Below are 19211 nucleotides of genomic sequence, written 5' to 3'. Positions count from 1 at the left end.
GCAAGAAAAATTACTGAAAAAATGGATAGTCCAGACCGGGGTTTGAACCCGGGACCTTCCGATTATGCATCAAGTGCTCTCTACATCTAATGATCCAAAATTTATAGAAAACGTTCCCAACTATTGTAAATGGGTTATAAGAAATAATAATAATTCAATAAGTAATTTAAACTCTTTTATTCTTTACTATTCAACTCAAATAATTATGCTCGGAAGACACGTTTACACTATACCGATTCCTTAGAGGAACTAACTACGTCTACAAAGGGAAACAACACCCAGGACCTTCTAGTCACATGCTTTCAAAGAGTCCTATTCATTCCACTTTGTCTACACACTTAAAATCAAGCCTAAATATCATACCTCCCACTTCTCACAATTCGAACCGATAAAAATGTCTCAACCCTCAGAAGAGAATAAGATTGACTTTTGTTCTTTATTTATTTCATGTAAAATCCAACACCAAGAATCTTCCTCATCCCTCAGACCCATCTCCCGATGAGTCCTCCGATACCTTTGGAAGATCCTGAGCAGGAAAATTCTTCTGCGCCGCTATTTCTCCCAATAAATCACTTTTACCCGTGCCATCTGAAAATAATGGACAATTTAATATCCAATCGAAGCCCACTAATATCCCCGCCCATTCTCTGCCCGTCAATGCCTCCAAAGACCCGTAAAATATGAATGCAGTGGGATAAAGAGTAGGCTCAAACCTGGGGAATGTCGAGCGGAAGTGATACCACGTAGGGTTTTCGGTGCGCAAGCACAAAATGCAGGAGGCAAAACGAGAGAGATAGATTTTATTGGGCCTAGGCTGCGCCCTGTGACACGGCGTGACCGACAAAGAGAGAGAGAGAGAGGGACTTTGTACACCACTACTAGCTTGCGTCGGCTCGAGCTCTCGGTCCTTGCTCAGTACAACGCAGTGCTTCAACAAGAGCGGACCACAGAACAAAGAAAATCATAAAAAAAAACCTATTAAGAATCCCTCCACGCGAGTTTTTTACGCTCATTTATTCCGTAAATTTATCACTCAATTTTTTATCACTCGCCGTTAAGTCTTTTTACGTAATATTTACAGAATGTTAGTGTCAGTGTGTTAGGGGATCTGCTATTATAGTATCACAGGTATGGATAACAACTATCAAAATTTATTTCGGATTGTTTGGTTAAGTGATGTAATAGAATAACCCACTGGAGCACTTGGAGCTGTGACAGATGAGAGTATAAAATATTTGTTTAATTAACATTTTCGAGGGCACGACGCGGGGATGTGAATGCGGGTCATCAGAATTTTCGTGTCTATTATTAACGTTTGAGGTAAAAAAAAAAATACGTCTGTTCAGTCGGTACATCATTGGGACATTTAATTAAACGTAAATTGGCCGAGACTGGGGGGGAGGGGGTAAATAAACAAGGGTTATTTATTCGGAATTTCTTACTCGAGGGAATTTTTTTTCTGCGATGAAACTAAAAAATTTACGTGTGATGAAACATTCTTCTAGATTTTTTTTGCTAATCACGAGTGAAGTGAGGGCTGAGTGCAGGGGGTGGGAAGGACTGTTCCGCCATTTTTTAAGTGAATTACGGTAATTACTGAAATTTTTTTTTCACTCATTACGGATTTTACGGGCGGGCAATCTACGCGCTGATGTTGACCGATGACAAGACAAGTTCTAGTGACGCAGGTGATGTAGTTGCATATGACCCCTGCAGACCTCCAACTGATAATGGATAATGTGGTTTGACACAAATCGTGTCTCTAACGATGGCCATGTGTACGGTACATGCATTATCGGTGTACCTGGGAATACAAATATAATAGATTGGGGAGAGGGGATAGACACTGGGGATCCTCAAAGAGGGGCTGGATGTGATCAAAACCAGATCTTGTTTGGGGGAGGCTTTTAATTCTGATCGATAACCGAACTCGTGTAATGCGATAGATAATGCCACTGTTATTTGAGGGGGCGAGGGGATGAACGGTAAAAGAATTTTGTTTCGTTAAGGGCTGCGAGGGATTTTATTAATTGAATTTCTGAGTAAATGGGCGAGATATTCATAAAGGTCACCAGAGTCGTCGAACCCTTTTGGGGGATCGACAATTGACCAGAGAGTTCTCTCGAGTTTTTGAGGGAAAGGTCATCTGCCCTTCTTCAGGGTCTGTTAACTAGTTATGTGGTTATCTACAACGAACTATGATTATGTTTAAAATATTTAAACAGTCATTTGTCATATGAACCTTCTGACGTTTATTGGAAAGCTCATCTGATCCTTGAAGTTCACGAATTTGATGACAACCGTCGAACCTTCTCCCACATGCACAACGATCCTCATTCAGCCGGTGAGCTTCTTTCGTTGATATTTCCGGACCGAATGATGGGATGAATGACTCGAGCTCATTTTGAAGGTCTAAAAAAATCGGGAATTTTCACTCTGACATTCGCGAGTTATTGACGATCAAAGACGGTTCGTTTAACCCAACTCTCCCTCATTGACGTAATGCGAACAATGTGGATTTTCGCAAAATCCACGAAGAAGAATATCCACGCGGAAAATGAATTATAATTCTGCTAATCAAATTCATTTCAGACGAGCAAATATTTTCAGTGAAAATCTCTCTACGAATTGTCTTACTGAAACAAGTTTGACGAGAATTAGATTTTTTTTTTTGCAGAGTACTTGATATTCCGTAACGGAAAACTCGAAATTCCAGTACAACGGACTCCAATTATAAAGAATCGCTCTCATCCGGAATTATTCATTTTATTCATTCGCTTAAAAAACACGGAATGCAACATTCCTTTTAATTATCGACGACTCCCCGGATATTCATTCCAATTTAATAATTACACGTGAATCTCTATTTACGCAAATAGAATTCCGACCTTTTGTTTCAGTTAATCATAAACTCGAGTTTTCTCGAGTTAAATTATCAGTTGAATTGTGAGTTATCAGTGTTGAATAACAACTTGTCTATATGTCAATTCCATTGCTGTGGTTTGAACGTTTGATGATATGTTCTAATGGGGGATACGTTGTTGCATCTGGAAATTACCGGGAAATTCGTGTATTAAAAGTAAATTGCAGTCTAAAATCAACGACATGACAGCATCAAAATCATCATTAATTAATTCATATATATTTTTATTAAAAAATACTCTGGACTATCAGAAACGTTGAATCAATACTCTCTGACGTTTATAAAACGCCAGAAAAATTTTTACTATTATTTTCTCTGCAGCAAATGAGGTGCCAAGTCTTACGTATCGGCTGGTCTTACATGTAAGGCTTTTACAAACCAACACAGTTTATCCGTCCAAGTAGAGAAGATGTGGCGGATCAATGCTGTTCCCCGACCACTCCAAGATCACACAAAACGCATTTGTGAACGTCACCCGATGAAAAGTTTGTCAAACGACCTAGTTTGTTTGCTTCTTCGCTCATTTTTTCCCCCCAATCGATCGTAGTTACTCAGGTCTATAACGTTTTCCAACGAGTTATTCATTTTTACTCGGTTATCGCGCACGCAAAATCATCCGGCTTGAGGAAAAATATCGCCAATTGTTACCTGGGAAATTATTTCTCGAGCCGGCGGATATCGAGTCTCCGCGACAAATCGTAAATTAAAGAATTCCATGAAGTCGTAAACACGAACACTTTGCGATCAAGTGCGAATTTCTCGACTGAGGAATGTTGAAGTAGCGCGACTACGTTGGTAGCTAACCCCAAGCCTCAAAACTCCTGATTTTTCAGGGTGAATAATAGATTGCATGAATGATTGAGCATCAAAGGGATTTGAAATCCCAACATTAATAACTCACGTGCATTTATTAATTAAATTAAAAATATAAAGCGTTTAAACCGGAGGTCAGCTACAATTTCTATTTAAAAATTATTAATTCTGTCTCACAGAGATTATCACACAAGATTCCTGATATTTGTGGAACTAAAAATTCAATGAAGCGCCACAAAAAAACTTCCTACAAAAGCTTCCCTTAAAAAATGAAAATTGTTTCCAGAAGCTCTTCTTTCAATAAATTCTCTCCATAAATTACCTCACCTCATGGAATTATTTTTGAAATACTGGATCGCTCGCTTTCTCCCTGTATTTCCTTATTTTTTATAATTCCCTGTCTTGGAAGACTCACTGGGTGAAAGTTCCAAGTGAGTATAATTATTTAGCATCTCTCCCTGGAGCTAATTAATTCATACTTCAGCCCTCGACGCTATCGTGAAACGAAAATGCTCTGGTATTTTCAAATGCTGTCGCTTGTGGCAATCCAACCCCTCGCCCCCTCACCGCCCGGTCAGTTGTATTTTCCCCCTGAAACTGAAATATGACAGCGGTAGAAGAGAAATGACAACAGAATAAAATAATGAAAAATAAAATCAAATGAAAATACTCGAGAGAAAAAGGAATTGAATTCAACCCGAGACAGGCTTTCGACCGAGGAAAATGCGGAAATTTTTAATTCAACTGCGGCAAAGGATGATAAGGAGTGGAGAAAGAGAGTGGAATAACAGGGGAGTGGTTTTTATTACGTAAGATCAGACGTGCATTGACCTGGACAATGTCCCAGGAACGACAGGGTGGTATTGACAACGGACTCGGGGAATATTTGACGTTAATTTCCAATTCAATTATTTTTAATCCATCTTGGAAAATTATATGTGAGAAAATAAGTGGATAATTGCTTTTTTCATGAATGAATTCAATTACTCAAAAATTTATTTGATATTGTAGAGCTTTATTAAAAAACTTTGTCCCTTTATTAAAAGAAAACTTTTCAAATCTGACGAGAAACGCAATAATGAATAGAAATTCGATTTAAATCCGCGATTTCCTTCACGATGTTTCGTCGGAAATTGAGATAAACTGCGGGTACAACTGGAGAAAGTTCCTTTGAAACTCCTGATCCACCCGGAGATGTTACTCATATTTTTTTTATCCCTCTGTCGGCACTAGTATTGAGTTTCAACGGGCAAAGCGTTAGTGGCTCTGTTTGTGCCGCAACGGAAATGCCGCGGCAATCCGTCTTTGCCTCCTCGTAAACAAGGTTAATACCATTCAGGATATTCAGTTGCTACAATTCTAACCCTTTCTGGGTGACTCTTCTGGGGTTGTCTCCAATGGCCGTATTTAAAGGTGAAAACCTGGGGTATTGTTGCGTCGGTGGTGGTCAGCCGCGGTATTTTCAGTGAAATGGATCAAAAGCTTTTTGACGCACGTCATGCGGAAGGAGAAATTTCGGGAGTTCGTGTGATGGGCGAAAGGCGGTTTTGAGAAGTCCGTCAGCTTTAAGATAAGCTCGTTCATTTGCCGAGATTTTATGTCCTCTCGACTTGAAACAGATTTTTTTTTCTCCACTGGCTCTTTTGAGATCAAAGTCAACTCATTTCCGATTCAGCGCTATCTATTTTGCATTAATCTGCATTTAGCGCGCGGAAAAAATGTTGAAAATTCTTGAAATTTCAAGGACCAGAAAACATTCTAAGAATTTTACTGAAATTTCTTGAAAATTCAGGGAAATTTCGAATTTTACTAAAAATTTTTTCTGAAATTCCTCATTTTTTGAAAAATTATGCCAGAACAATTAAACAGAAATTTAGAATTTCCGCTCAAACGTCGGAAACATGTCATGAATTTCCAAAATCCTACCAGCAATTGCAGTGTAAAATTATTAACAGGGCCCATTACGAAAACTCGGAGTCTCTCGAGTTGTGAGTAGTGCTTGGCAGGTTGAATTTAATTAATTCCCTAGAAGATGCACGAGAAGTTAAAGAGTGGAAGGATTTCCGAGATTTTAAACAATGAAGCTCCGAAGATTTCCCTCTCGTGAACTAATTATCGCAATTCAACATCGTGAGATATATATTTTAATTCCCAACTCGAAACGCCGAAGGTGCAAGCGCTGAAATAAGTCAAGTGAAAAATCGCGCCGATGGCGCCCGATATAATCCCCGAGTCAAAATCGACTTTCCTCCGAGTATCGAATTCTATTTTCCACCACAAGGTGTGCAGCGGACTTTTCAGAGCCACGACAGGTGCCTAAAAAGCTCCTCGTCCGGCCATCCGACTGAAAATTGAATTTTTACCAAAGACATTAAATTTTCTTCTGCGAAGTTAATTAATCCCCATCAAATAAATCCTTCCCCCTCATCAAACACTCCCAGATTTTTCTACGCAGCTAATTATTTCCTCAACGTGAACCACCATAAAATTTCCCATGAAACTCATCTCTTCAATAATTTCTCTGCGGTAACCAAAATTCATTCTTTCCCGGAATAATAATCCCCTGAAACTTCTTCATAAAAAGCGCATCAACTACGGATTCACTAGGTTTAGTTCAATGTTCACCTCTGACAAAGCTCAACTTAATTATGTAAATTGACGTACGGAAAATTTTAACAAAGTTGAGAAAACTTGTCCATTAAATTACAACTTTCGCCGGACTTATCTTCTCAAAGAGAAAAAAAACCTCACTCCTATTATTATCTACTGACCTAAATGCCAATTGTCTTCAGAAAATACGAGGAAATTCCTTCTCATCCTGGCTCGTGGTATAAACCCAGCTGCCTGCATCAATGGCCAATCTCCCAGCTCCACCCAGACTCCCGTAACACCCTTCCCCACGTGTTTTGTTTCAAAATGTATTCGTATAAAACCTCCCTTATCTCATGAGCCACAGGAACTTTGACATTTTCCACTTTCCTTTGATTTTCCAACTCTTGTGTTGAACTGTATCTGTGAATTCCGTTTTGCAAAGTCATTTTCGATTGTGATTCCTGTTATTTTGCGTCATTTGTTAAGCTCTTCTGTGATGTTAGCGAAAATAATTAGCGAATCTTCAGAGTCTCGTAATTAATTCTAGTGGACAGGGACTTCGAGAATGACGACCTTTGACGATGGCTTTTAATGGGACATCACTAGACTGAATTGGCCCATCGGGGCTTTATGATCCGCATCGTATATGTCATCATCCCATTCTAAATAAAATGTTATTTTCCGCTCGATCAACTCTCTTACTGCAATCCCCCCCCCCCCACAATTTGATTTGAACGCATTATTTTCAAACGCATTTAAATAAAACCGTTCGCGCTACTCCCAAGTCTATTACCTGGCACATGACTCCGGATCACTCGCCACCCACCACTCGCCCAATAACGACTGTAAAGACACCAGTTAACTTGGCACTCCCGACAATGTTATAAAATCGATGTAAAAAATCCCACAATTGAACCCCAGAGTTTGCTGCGTGAATCAGTAAACCGATGGCACGCCGCCATTATCAACACATCAGACGACAAAGCTAAAGTTGGAACAACAACGATCCTCGTCATTTTAACGACTCGCCCACACCCAGTGCTGCGACCAAAGAATCTCAATTTGAATACCAGTTTTTTTTTTCTCAATTTTTCTCCCTCAAAAGTCTCAATAAATGACCGACTCAAGTCTCCAAAAACCGGACAACCTATCGCTGACCCTGAAGACGAATGATCCTCAGTAAAAAAAATATGAACTGGAAAATTTGCTCACTCAGACATTTCCCAAAGACAACATGTAAATTATGAAAAAAATCAATGAAGACCCTCCACTCCCCGCGTGGTACTTCTGATCGGACCACTCTCCGGTGCTGATCATGATATGATATCAGTTCGTGATGAAGTATGTAACGCTTCGATCTTGAGCTTTCCACTAGGTGAACTAGATAATTCCCTAGCTTTACTTTGATCCTTCCCGCGTAGAAATTTTTTCCTCCTCATGATCTCTCAGAAATCATTCAACCAATCAATCACCGCTCCATCACTCGATGACATTATCGAAGTAGTTGGATGCCCCACCAATCAGAAGCTGGAAAACTTACAACCGAAAAATTTGTCGGATGTTATCAGAGTACCATTAACTACCTCCACTGCTTGTTTTCATTTTTCCAAAATTATAGGATAAACTTTAAGAAGGGAGTGAAGTAGATGTCTATCCATCAGCCTATGACCCCTAAATCCCCACATGATCCTCCCTCTCCCTTCACTCCCCTACGGAAGGAAAGAACACGACGATACGCTAGCGATAAAAAAACTCCAAGTGCTCGTGGGTTGATTTTATTATCAGGCTCCCTCCTCCCTCTTTAACTACCCCATTCCTCAAATTACAGCTCAACAAGGTAGAAAGCCGAGATTCAAATCGATAGGAAGATGACACGTTTAAAGTTCTGATATCGTTCAAGTGGAGTTTAAATTGAATTTTCAACAATTGCGGAGCACCTCCGACCACTGGAGCCATGGCAAATGTGTCGAAGGGACCAAATGGTGGTGATTCCAAGAGCTTCAGGTATCAAGAGAGAAAGACATCGTCCTCCGACAGCCGAGAGGATGATGATAAATCATCGACAGTCGCTCGAATTCGGGTAACGAGTTCATTAAGCCAGGACAGCGATTCAGGACGACAATCGAATCCAATGTCTCGGATATTTTTGTTGTCATCCAACAGAAGCCCACAATCAAGCTCCAGCCAGGAGGATTACGAGCCGGATACAAAGCGCTTGCCTGGTGCAACATTGGGAGTTAATGGGGGCCAGCAGGTAGCAGCTAGATCAATGGAGAGCCTCCAGCGAGGCTGCAGAAATTTTCTGAGTGCTGATGAACGCTATGGAGAGGATTCCAGGTCACTAGAGTCACTCACAACTCCAGCTGGTGTTGCTACATCAAGCACCACTGGATTAACCCTCGGTACAGCATCAAAATCACATCATCACTATCGCAGCTTCCTGAGCTGTTCGTCAGCAAGTTCATCGTCATCGTTTACATCGAAACGACGAATTGGTATGGCCTCGGAATCACGAAGCAGTGAAAATTTGATGAGACGTGAGGAGAGTTTGAATGCTGAAGTACGAAGGGGATTATATGCTAGTACAGCCCTTGAGAGAAAAGCACCAAGATTACATCTCAGTTTACCTCAGGATGATGATCCAATGTCATCGGGACCACCTAGTGTTTTTTCACTGACAAGCCCGGGGGGCAGCGACAGGAGGATCACTATCTTGAGCCCACATTCACCTTTACCACCTGGTGATGTCCAGCACAACTACTCCATCCAGAGTCTCAGGGCGAGGAGGAATAAGGCACTTGTATTGCCGAGGTTGGTCTTGCCACGAAGTGAATCCGAGGTCTTTTTACAGTGAGTAGCGATTGGAAATTTCCGCTGTGCTGAGGATTCATCGGCCCTCATTGGTGTTGTTGGTGTTGTTGTTGTAGCTTTTGGTGAGGTTGTCTTCCTGTGGGAGTGGGTGAACTGCACGACATTACGGGGTATTTGAAGTTGATGAATTTCATTTGCACACGTCGTCTGTATGATTTTAACCTTGGGACGGTTTTTATGATTAACTGGAGGCATCAAGCAATCATCACCGAGGACACATGACTCAGGATGACTGTTTTAATGCTTTCTGTTCTTCCTGGCTAGAAAAAGAGATATTTGTGGGGTGAAAATTAACTGAAAATTCCTGAAGAATCACAGGAGGATCAGAAGGTCTTCCTGGTGATCAAAAACAATTTTTAGTAAATCTTCATTGGGAAAATGTCTTTCTACGGGAAATTGTCCTCGTCATCCCCTGCTATTGCCACATACTTTTTACCGTTGAGATTGTATGGTTGGTATTATCACTCAGGTAATGACCGGGTTCATAAAGTCTTGCTGTATTACCTCGCTCACCTGAGCTGGTGTTTTCGGAGAACGGAGAAACATTCGCTTGACTGAGCAACCGTTGCCCACAGGCTGTGGAAACCGAAACACTTGTCTACACATTGAATTCCTGACACGAGCGTTATTTTCACTGCTAGTTTTCTATTGACTATTGCCAACGGCAACTTGGATAATTACAAGTTTGATACATCCAACCATTGACAGTAATTCATGAGGTTTCAACTCTCCGCAAAATTATCCCTTGTCGGTCACTCCATTGTTACTAATTTTCCTGTCGCCATTGTTAATTCGCCATTGTAATTGGAAACTGGGGGAAACCCATTTCCCCCAGTGGGGGTAACTTATTCCAACTATTGTCTGAAATTCATCATGTTCAGTTCCTGGATTTATCAGTACACCTGGACAATGAGCACGGGAATTATGATAAACTCATCGATATCGATAGGATTTATCGGCATTAGAGGGGGGCAAGTTCATTATTTGCGTAAGCATTCAGTGAATTTATTATCGATACAGTTAATTCGGCTTCCGACTCAATGAACCAACAATCCTGGTTTGATAACTATCGATTACAGGACTCTGACGCTCTTCTCGAATGTAAAATCCTTCCTTATCGACAGTGATTTTTTTAGTCTCTGTCGTTTGATGTCGGTGGCAGCACTGCTCCCTCCCTCTCTGCTTCATCATCTTTCAGTTATCGAATTGTCGACTGGAGAGTTATAGACAGGGGTGGGTTAATCACGAGCCTCTTCAGGGAGATATCCACTATCGCCAGCAAATACCTGATAGGGAGAATGAAAAATTAGGGTTAACAGATAAAACCCGATCTGTCAGCAGTTGCCAGATTTCTTCCTTACCGACTTCTGAGGGCGAAGGACCGAGGGAAGGGGTTGGGCGGTATTGATTGAACGGTTTCATGACTAATTTGAATAAATTGTTCTAGACACGTCATTTCAGAGCGGAAGAAATTAACATAAATTTATTAACGAACGCAATCGAAAACATTTGGAAATAAAAAATTCACCGGTGTTTCATCGAAATGTTGACTAATCGTGAGCTTCCAAAATAAGATTATTGTTTGACTATTGGAAACTATCGGAAATCAATGTATTAATAGTTTCATCGATAGAGCGATTGTAAAGGTCTTCAACTGACGAGGAATTTTCTACACGAGATTTCCGATCACCAATCACATCTTCCGGGGACCTTTCTCGCATTCATCTGGAGATTCCTGGAAGATGTCTAGCAGATAATAATTTATCTCCTCGCATCCGCACCCGTCTCGCTCATCCCCATATATTCTTTCCGCCTATAGTTCCACCCACGATGCCAGCGAAATCGTTGTAAATCTGATTAAAATAATCCACCGGAGGGTGGGAGTGAGTGACACAGTGGGAAACTTGATATTTGATACGTAGACTGTATACACACTTGCCTGCGGGGCTTTTGACGTTTGAAAGCCTCACCGGCTCGTACTGGTCTTCGGCCGCTAATACCGTACTAGTCCAAATCAACTACTCGTGCAGTATCACGTCGGCACGCGACTAATTCACAAGTTTTCAGTCGTCAGGAGATGCTATTACGTCTACCATCGTCAGTAGAATAATTTAAATATTTAATGAGCAGTGCTGGACAGCCACTCGCTACCCACTGATCGCATTCCTACGACTGTTCCCGAATTGTGTCAATGTAGTCGTATTTATTGTGATATCTCAGCGCTTTGTGATCGTACGGAAACGGCGGAGTGATGCGACGCTGTGTCTGTGTTGTGATCGAATGTGATCAAATGTCATTGAGTGATCATGAATCCATTGAATGATGAACGAATACGCGGTTCTCGTGCCAACGGAAGTACAGAGCTCTCGGGTATCTCACAGAGACTCAGGTGCTGTGAGGATAACACTTCCGTTGACCTCTTTTAGGAGACACAGCGGTTGTGTATCGACCCTCACCAGGGCCAAAACACATCCCAGATTATTCTACGTCGCTGTTCCGTAAGTCTCAGTGAGAAGAATTCAATTTAGTCGCTGGTGGAGTGGAATATATTTTTTGGGTTAATTCGGGGGCTAGTCCGGGCCATTCTGATCCATTCCCCGAAACTAACAATGATTGTTTATTTAAAACTACAGTAGTTTTTAAATCAGTTGATTTTATTGAAACACGTACTCCGTTGGGTGTCTTGAGGAAAATTAGAGATGGGATTTTTTTATAGGAAAACTGGAATCTCCGACGATTCATTCCAGGAAAGTTTGTTTCATAAGTGTTAGTTGTTATCGGATGGAAACCACAAGAAGTCAATGCAGATTTTTATTCTAGAAATGCTTTTCTATTTTTGCAGCCCCTCAGACCTCTCATTGGAACATTTTAGTTTATGGAGTGCTAGTTTTTTAATGGCGAACATTTTCTATAAATAATTTATGATCCGGTAAAGCATAACTCGTTGAAATAATTAAATTAAATAGCACTTTCCGTCGTGACTGTTCTATTAAATTTTATGTTGTATTCAGCAACTGACCTTGTGTTGCTGGGCCTTTATTTAAAAATCTGAAATTAAATTTATCGGCAATTTTCTCTCGTAAACATCACCTCTGAATATTCACAACTTTACCAGGCCTAAAAAAATAATTATGTGCAAAACATGATTCAAATGACGCTGAATATTCATGATTTTTTTTTCAACTTTTTCACACGCAATTTAGTTGATAATTTAATTCGTGGAAAGTTTGTTTCGCAACGATTGAGCGCTATCAAACAGAAGCCAGAGAAACTTGGAAGAATATTTTATCCTAGACTTGATCAATCGTACAGACAGAGAGAGAAGGGCGTCTCGGTGATTTAATAGGGCTTGACGCCACCAGCAACTGACGTTCGTGTCTCCATCATCATGTCAGAAATGGTTACACAATAATAATACACAAAGATATTGTGTTCCACCGAAGCGTGGAACAGGCATCAGTAATTTATCGAAGGGGAACCTCGTGCCCCTGTAGACAGACAAGTTTTTTCCCCGCTCTTTATTTTCTTGTCCTTAATTACGATAATGGGCGGTGGAGTCTGTCGTAGCTCCGGGATTTCTCTTCTGTTAGATCGAGTTTGTGTTTGACTAGGCTCTTGGCATTATTTGAGTACATATACATTTTTGCGGTGTACATGAGCCCAAGCACGTACAGTTTTACGAGGCTCAAGCACGACGATCCAAAAACTAGGTAAATATTAGCTTTTTGTGCACCATAAATCACTTCTTAGAGGGAATTCCGGTTGTTTTAGGATTCAATATTTTTCTTCCATAGAAATTCCTGGAAACGATCATCTGTTTGACTGGTTGATGTATTCAGTACTTAATTTTATTTCTAACGTTTAACATTTTTTATACACACGTACGAGTATTTCTTCCCCGGCGAAAGCTTTTCTATTTTTACTGCGGTACGTCAGAGCTTTCACCTGGGCCCCAGTTGACGTTGAATATCCGGACAATTTAAAATCAATCCCAAGCGAAAAATCCAAAAAATTGGTGTTAATAATTTACAGTCAATTTCTGAATTATTTATGTCTTTCTATGTATTTATGTGGATTGTGGATGTTGATTGAATCGAGGGCTTTTGATGCAGGAGCCGGGGGGAGGTTGACACTGTGATTTTGTTGATCAGTGGAACTGAATGGCGATTGGGGCGAAAGAGAGTGGTTGCGATCGAGAATAGACGAGGGGCTATTTAATCGCTTGAATGACAAGAGAGGCTCTTCTCCGTTGGTACTATAAAATGACTAAGGCTTGCGTAACCGCAATCGTTGCCGCGTATGTGCGCAGCTATATGGGAATTTGTTGATTGTTAACCGGAAGGAGCAATGCAGCAAAGCGCAACTGTGCAAATAAATCGGAATTTTCGAAAAAATATCGTAATACTCGTGTTGATGTAGTGATACGAAAAAAATTATTCTCTCGCATTTGACCCGATCAATAATTACGACCCCATATACTAATTAAAAAATTCTGATTTTCAGTTTCGATGTTGAAAATGGAGGAGCCCTGGAGGGTGGCACTAGCGGTGGCGGGGGTGCGTCACCCAGTGCCGGTCTTGTATTACAAACATTGCCACAAAGGAGAGAAAGCTTTCTCTACCGGAGCGACAGTGACTTTGAAATGTCACCCAAGTCCATGTCAAGGAACAGCTCAATTGCCAGTGAAAGGTAACAGACCTGTTAATATCAAGCATGTCGATACAATTGAAATTGTGTCATTAATGTATTCACCACCTACTGACAGTCGCGATATTCGGATGATACCGGATGTTTTTTTATTATGGGATATTCGTAATGACTATCGATTCGTTGAGCCTCAAGACCCACAAGCGCCGATGACGCGACGATGTCGAGAAACAATTCAAATTGGACTGTATTATATACACGGAAAAATTCTTTGAAATTTCAACAAAAATTCCTGAACAATTATTATGTAAAAATTAGAAATGTCCATTCACTTGAGATCACGCCCCCACGTGGTGCTTTCTCCCGTTATATTTTTTCCGTGTATGTCATATGAGTCTCCTCCCCGCAAAACCAAAAATGTTCTGAAATATATTGGAGATCTCTAATCGAGGACGTCTGCAGCACCTCGCTGCGACTTACCAACAACATTTACTCGCCACGTCGCTTGATTACTTTATTTTTGTACATAATTGTTTTCCGCTTCGTTTTATTTTGGGGAATGACGAGGAAAATACGCGGAAATTCTCACAATTGATTTATTTTTATTCTATTTATTCAATTTAATCTCCCATGTTATCGGGTCATCACTAAATGTCAGGAGATACCACTAATTCTCCGAAATTTTATTGTTTCGGAGAATAATGAGGTTGTAATTAACATCGTAATCAGTCGATGACATGGCACCTTATTTTTTGGTGTAATTTTTACTGCATCTTCAATTAAATCGATTCATTTAAAAATTGTTCTTTTATCTCCTTATTCCACTGAAATAAAATAAAATATCTCGATCGAAAACGATTAGATGTCCGTGATTATGTCAATGTGGCTTCTGTGGCGAAGATATGTATCGAGACATGAGGCTATTTCAATCATCCACGCGGAGGGAATATTAAATTAAAAATCAGTATGCGAACATTGTGATCGTTGACTATTTTAAAAGAGCCTTTGCGATGTGAAATTAATTTTTTGCGACTTACGGAAGGAGGAATTATTTAAACAATAGAAAATACAACCGAAGAAAAAATTCAAAAGCTAAAAAAAAAATTTTCTGAGTTTTTTTTCCAGTAATCCAAGTCTGACCAGTATAGTCTGTTACTCCTTGCGTCAAGACTCACTATTACGTTCGCTGCGCGGACCAAAAAACCTTTTTTCTGCTGCGTCATCAAAATAAAGTTTTCTGCGTTCTCTTTCTCATGCCAACGATTCCTATGTTCCCACAGTAAAAATAAATTTTATACTCTCTCCACGTACCAATTCTCCGTAAAATTACGATTTGAAAAATCCCTCGTTATCACTCAGATAAAAATCAACTCTCTCTCTCATAACTCTCATGCTTCTTCACCCTCTCTCTCTCTCGTAACAAATTCTTCAAAGTGTCTGGTCCTTCGGTTACAGGTTCAAAGAGACTGAGCCGCCAATCGAGCGCGCGTATGTAATCGATATTTTATTACTTTAGATTTTTCTTTTACTCTCCACAAATAATAGATGAAAAACATTTTTTTTCGCCCTGTCAGAATAATCATTGAAATACGCTTTGACCTCACGTAGCGCAGCTTTACTCGATATTTTATTTTCCCTCACACCCGGGGGTAACCACAGCGTTAGCCATATTGTGTTTCAAATGAAAATATTAGCGCTTTGTCACGAGCATTTGCTTCAGAAGGCGGAATGATTTTTTTTATTTTGCCTCTGCACTTGGTGGCTTCAACTCCGCGTAAAAAAATTTCTATTTTTGGAATTTTCGAAAGGTTATTTCAAAGAACTTTCTCGTGATTATTTACGAAAAAGCTCTTTGCAATAATTTCTGGAATTTTCTTCTGGAGATTTCTGGAAGATTTTCTAAATTCAGATATTTTTCTACGCAACAATTCTCTTCCCCCCCTCTTCTCCCCCCCCCCTCTAGTATGATTCTGCATTATTCGTGTTTATTTGCCTCCCAAGGGAGCTTATTACATCTGAGAAAGCTATTTTCTCGCTTCGGTTTAATTCATATTTGTTTACCCACCCGTCTACTGCATGACGACATTATCGTACTAGGAATGAAAATTCTAAGAGCACCAACTTTTCAATATCCGGTCGCTCCATTTTCTTTTTTTTTTCACGTAGAAAATCACTAGCCTCGATATATCACAGCGCCAGTATTCGCAGCACTCACTGATGCATGAAAGCTCCCACTAATTGGAGTATTTTTCGTGCTTTCTCCTGAATTGTGGTTTTGTCAAGCCCTTATATCGCTCAAGAGGCGACAGCGATGATGTTTGAATTTTTCGGGGGGCTGACTGTGTCATGCAGATGATAAAAAATGAGAAAACGCTAATTCGGAGGAAAAAAATAATATTGAAACGATCCCGGGGAAGCTTCCAAAGATTATCCTGGGGAGCTTTCCGGGATTACAAGTTGTTTTTCTCATTTTTTTCGAAGATGAAAAATAATTTGTGATATCAGACGCATGCAGGGACGACCTGCATCTTTCAAATATCACTGCCGACCCCTTAAGCTCCTTATTTGCTGATTGAAAATTGGGGATTTCAGGCTTTATCATGAAGGTTGTGCTATTTAATCACTTCTGTATGGGAATTTCCATCTTGATATTATTTTTTTTAAGACAAGAATCTCCGGTCAATTGGGTTTCCCGACGATTAGTTATCAAATACAAAAATGTGATGAAAAACGTTGGCAGAACTCAATCCCACACTAAATTTTTGTCAAATAAATAAGTAAATAAATAAATATAAGAAAATTAAATGAAATTTCGACCGCTGATATCTCCCGAAGGATCGCCAGGATTTGGACGGGTCACACTTCACTTTCAAGATCTTCTAAAAATCATCAGTTTAAAATTTTTTTCAACCCTTCAACCCGTTCCCCAGCTACCGCTGATAACCCGAACAACAACATCCAACGTTTTTCATGCAGGGCTCGTATTTAATAATAAAAAAAATCATGGGAACCCCCATTGCGTGTTTCATAATCTTTATTTTTTATAATCTCGACGAAATATCGGTGCGATCGTGAAAATGATAACCCGGCAATCATCTCTAATCACTTTGTATCGATAAAACTATGATAAAATGCCGCCTAGTTTCATATTTTAAAGTCCAACCTTTATTTAACAAACCCTAGAGATGGAAATTCACGAGTTTATGTCACTGAAACGAGTTTTATTATGATAATGGAGGTACAATTGGAATAAAAAATCATTTTATTTTCAGGATATTTTCCGATCAATACAGGTAAGTCGCTTAATCCACGTTAAATCACACGGAGAGATATTTTCTATAAAAATTCTAGCACGAGGACTGAATATAAATTATAATTTTTTATTGCAAAAAAAAAGTCTGATGCTGTTAATGTGAAATTTTTCGACATTTGTGGTAAAATTTCAAATCTTCTCCTCCACTAGCGCGAGAATTTTTCTCAGAAATTTCTCTCCGTGCACTCGACTACGATTCACCGTCATTAAAATCCCCTAGAAAAATATACAGGGGTTGAGTAGCTGTTAAATTTCGTTACACACGAATGGTGGGGAGGGGAGGTGAAAATAAACTCGATCAAGTAGCCAAAAGTGAATGTATCATTTCTCACATCTGCTGGCTCACAAGACGATTCTGGACAATCGCCAATTTTCTTGGAGAGAAAAAAAAATATGGAGGATAAGTCAATATTACCAGGGGGTAGAGAGGATTGGAAATAACGTGTTGGCTCGTGAGATAACATCTGCACTTGGAGATCTGACCTGGCGATAGGGCTGACCCTGGCGCTAGCGCAACAAAAGCTCTTGGGTGAAATGGTCGATAGGAATGAAAAAGTTTATTGGAAAAAACCAATTTACGGAAAATGCAGTCGACGTGGAGAGCAAAGGGGGAGGAGGGGGGGGGAGGGATAACTGAGGGGAGGTATTGAGGATGTGCTTCGTGTGGAAGTTTTCGGTGGGGGGAAATTTTAAGGCTGAATTGAAGGGTCTGGGAGGAAGTGGAAGACATTTCCCACGATCTTAGGGTCTTGTCAAACGTCAGTATTTTTTTACAGTTAAATTAGTTATGGATTGGAAATAATTATCATTTATATTTATTATTCGTTGAGAGGCTCGCATACTGCGAATATCCAACAATAACACGCGTCAAGTCTTCAAGATCGAACTGACGAAGTTTACGACCGCTGGGGAATTATGTTTGAATATTTTATTAGTGAATGGGAGCTTATAACAATATATGGTACCTTGATTTGCGCAGTCGTGCGAACAATCGCCATCGGATTAGTTTTCTATTTTTAAAATTTATGAAACTACCAGTAGACGACCTAAACTATCGTTCCCAGAATTATCTTCTCGGATTCCCCAAAAGCTCTTCACAATAATCATCGGAAGATTAATGCAAAATTTCGTAAAATCCATTCCCAAGTTAATTATTATTCTACGCACGCTGTGCATTGAAAAAAAAAAATCGAATCCCCGAAAATGCCTCGGACCAAAACAAGAACCTTCCGCTGAAATCGGCGGGAGTTATAAATATCCCGGAGCCTAGAAAACAAAGCTCGTGTCCTTGAGATACCTCTGGTGGCCAGAAATCTCCAATTAATTCCGTAATTGCCTACCAATGAGGCAAAAAGAATAACACAAGACAGGCCGATCAATCAATCCTGAGTGTGTTCCACCCACGTTGCAGCAGGAAAGGCCAGGGCAACCTGAAAACGACGCTCACCGATATCACCCGAATGCTCCCCGGAAACCGCCGATTTTCGTCTTGTATTCGTCCCCACAACGCGCACATTTCCCGCGCAAATCACAACTCCCCCCCGTACACATGTACAGACATTCTACCACGGGTTTTTGCCCCACTACCTCACTGGTGCACGTCAAACTAACACAGTTGTACTTATAATCGACGAATCCCCACGCGAAAACCGGAGAAGACAGAGCCCCGGCCAGTTCGACATCGTGGCGAACAGATAGTCACGATGAAGCGGTATCATTATCATTTGAATTTCATCGGATGTCAAGTACACCTCATCCGCGCCACTCGTCGCACGATAATTAATGAATTAAACGTGATCGGCTCGTCATCGATTCGGTATCGAAAATCGCGTCTGACGTGGGGCTGATTTAACAGCCGAGAATTTGAGGAAATTTTTTCTTAATTGATAAAAAAAAATGTCTGTACGAGAAAAAAAAAACTGCGCAGTTTTGACGACTCGTGCCAATGACTCGGGATATTTCTGGTGACGTTGGATACGTCGAGTGAGTGATACTGTTCCAGGAAGTACTTTTGGGGTATCACGATGCTGATACGAAGATTGCAGGGGTAGT

General features: G+C 40.3%; 1 protein-coding gene and 1 long non-coding RNA gene across 16 annotated transcripts in view; one reads left to right on the top strand and one right to left on the bottom strand.

Annotated features, from left to right (window-relative positions):
• Positions 1 to 19211, top strand: part of LOC135168479 (3',5'-cyclic-AMP phosphodiesterase) — a 78811-nt gene that overhangs the window by 51194 nt on the left and 8406 nt on the right. For 5 of the 14 annotated variants that reach the window (XM_064132702.1, XM_064132700.1, XM_064132705.1 and 2 more), the window contains 3 exons: positions 13703 to 13888; positions 15302 to 15334; positions 17119 to 17139. In XM_064132702.1, the coding sequence (XP_063988772.1) occupies positions 13703 to 13888; positions 15302 to 15334; positions 17119 to 17139 (240 nt within the window). Of the gene's footprint in view, positions 1 to 919; positions 1129 to 8156; positions 9179 to 11261; positions 11698 to 12786; positions 12910 to 13702; positions 13889 to 15301; positions 15335 to 17118; positions 17140 to 17839; positions 19143 to 19211 lie in introns of those variants that run through there. The other 9 variants (XM_064132698.1, XM_064132695.1, XM_064132697.1 and 6 more) reach the window with 9 other exon arrangements.
• LOC135168497 (uncharacterized) lies at positions 10348 to 11279 on the bottom strand. Of its 2 annotated transcripts, none has more exons than XR_010300048.1 (3): positions 11135 to 11264; positions 10561 to 11052; positions 10348 to 10485 (listed from the first exon to the last, which is right to left on the bottom strand). It is a non-coding gene; the product is annotated as an uncharacterized LOC135168497 (long non-coding RNA). The 2 variants fall into 2 exon arrangements; XR_010300049.1 differs by having other exon boundaries at positions 10351 to 10485; positions 11139 to 11279.

The sequence above is a fragment of the Diachasmimorpha longicaudata genome, chromosome 13 (genome assembly GCF_034640455.1).
Source record: "Diachasmimorpha longicaudata isolate KC_UGA_2023 chromosome 13, iyDiaLong2, whole genome shotgun sequence".
In the NCBI taxonomy this organism is placed as follows: Eukaryota; Metazoa; Arthropoda; class Insecta; order Hymenoptera; family Braconidae; genus Diachasmimorpha; species Diachasmimorpha longicaudata.
This window is presented reverse-complemented; position numbering and strand designations above follow the sequence as displayed.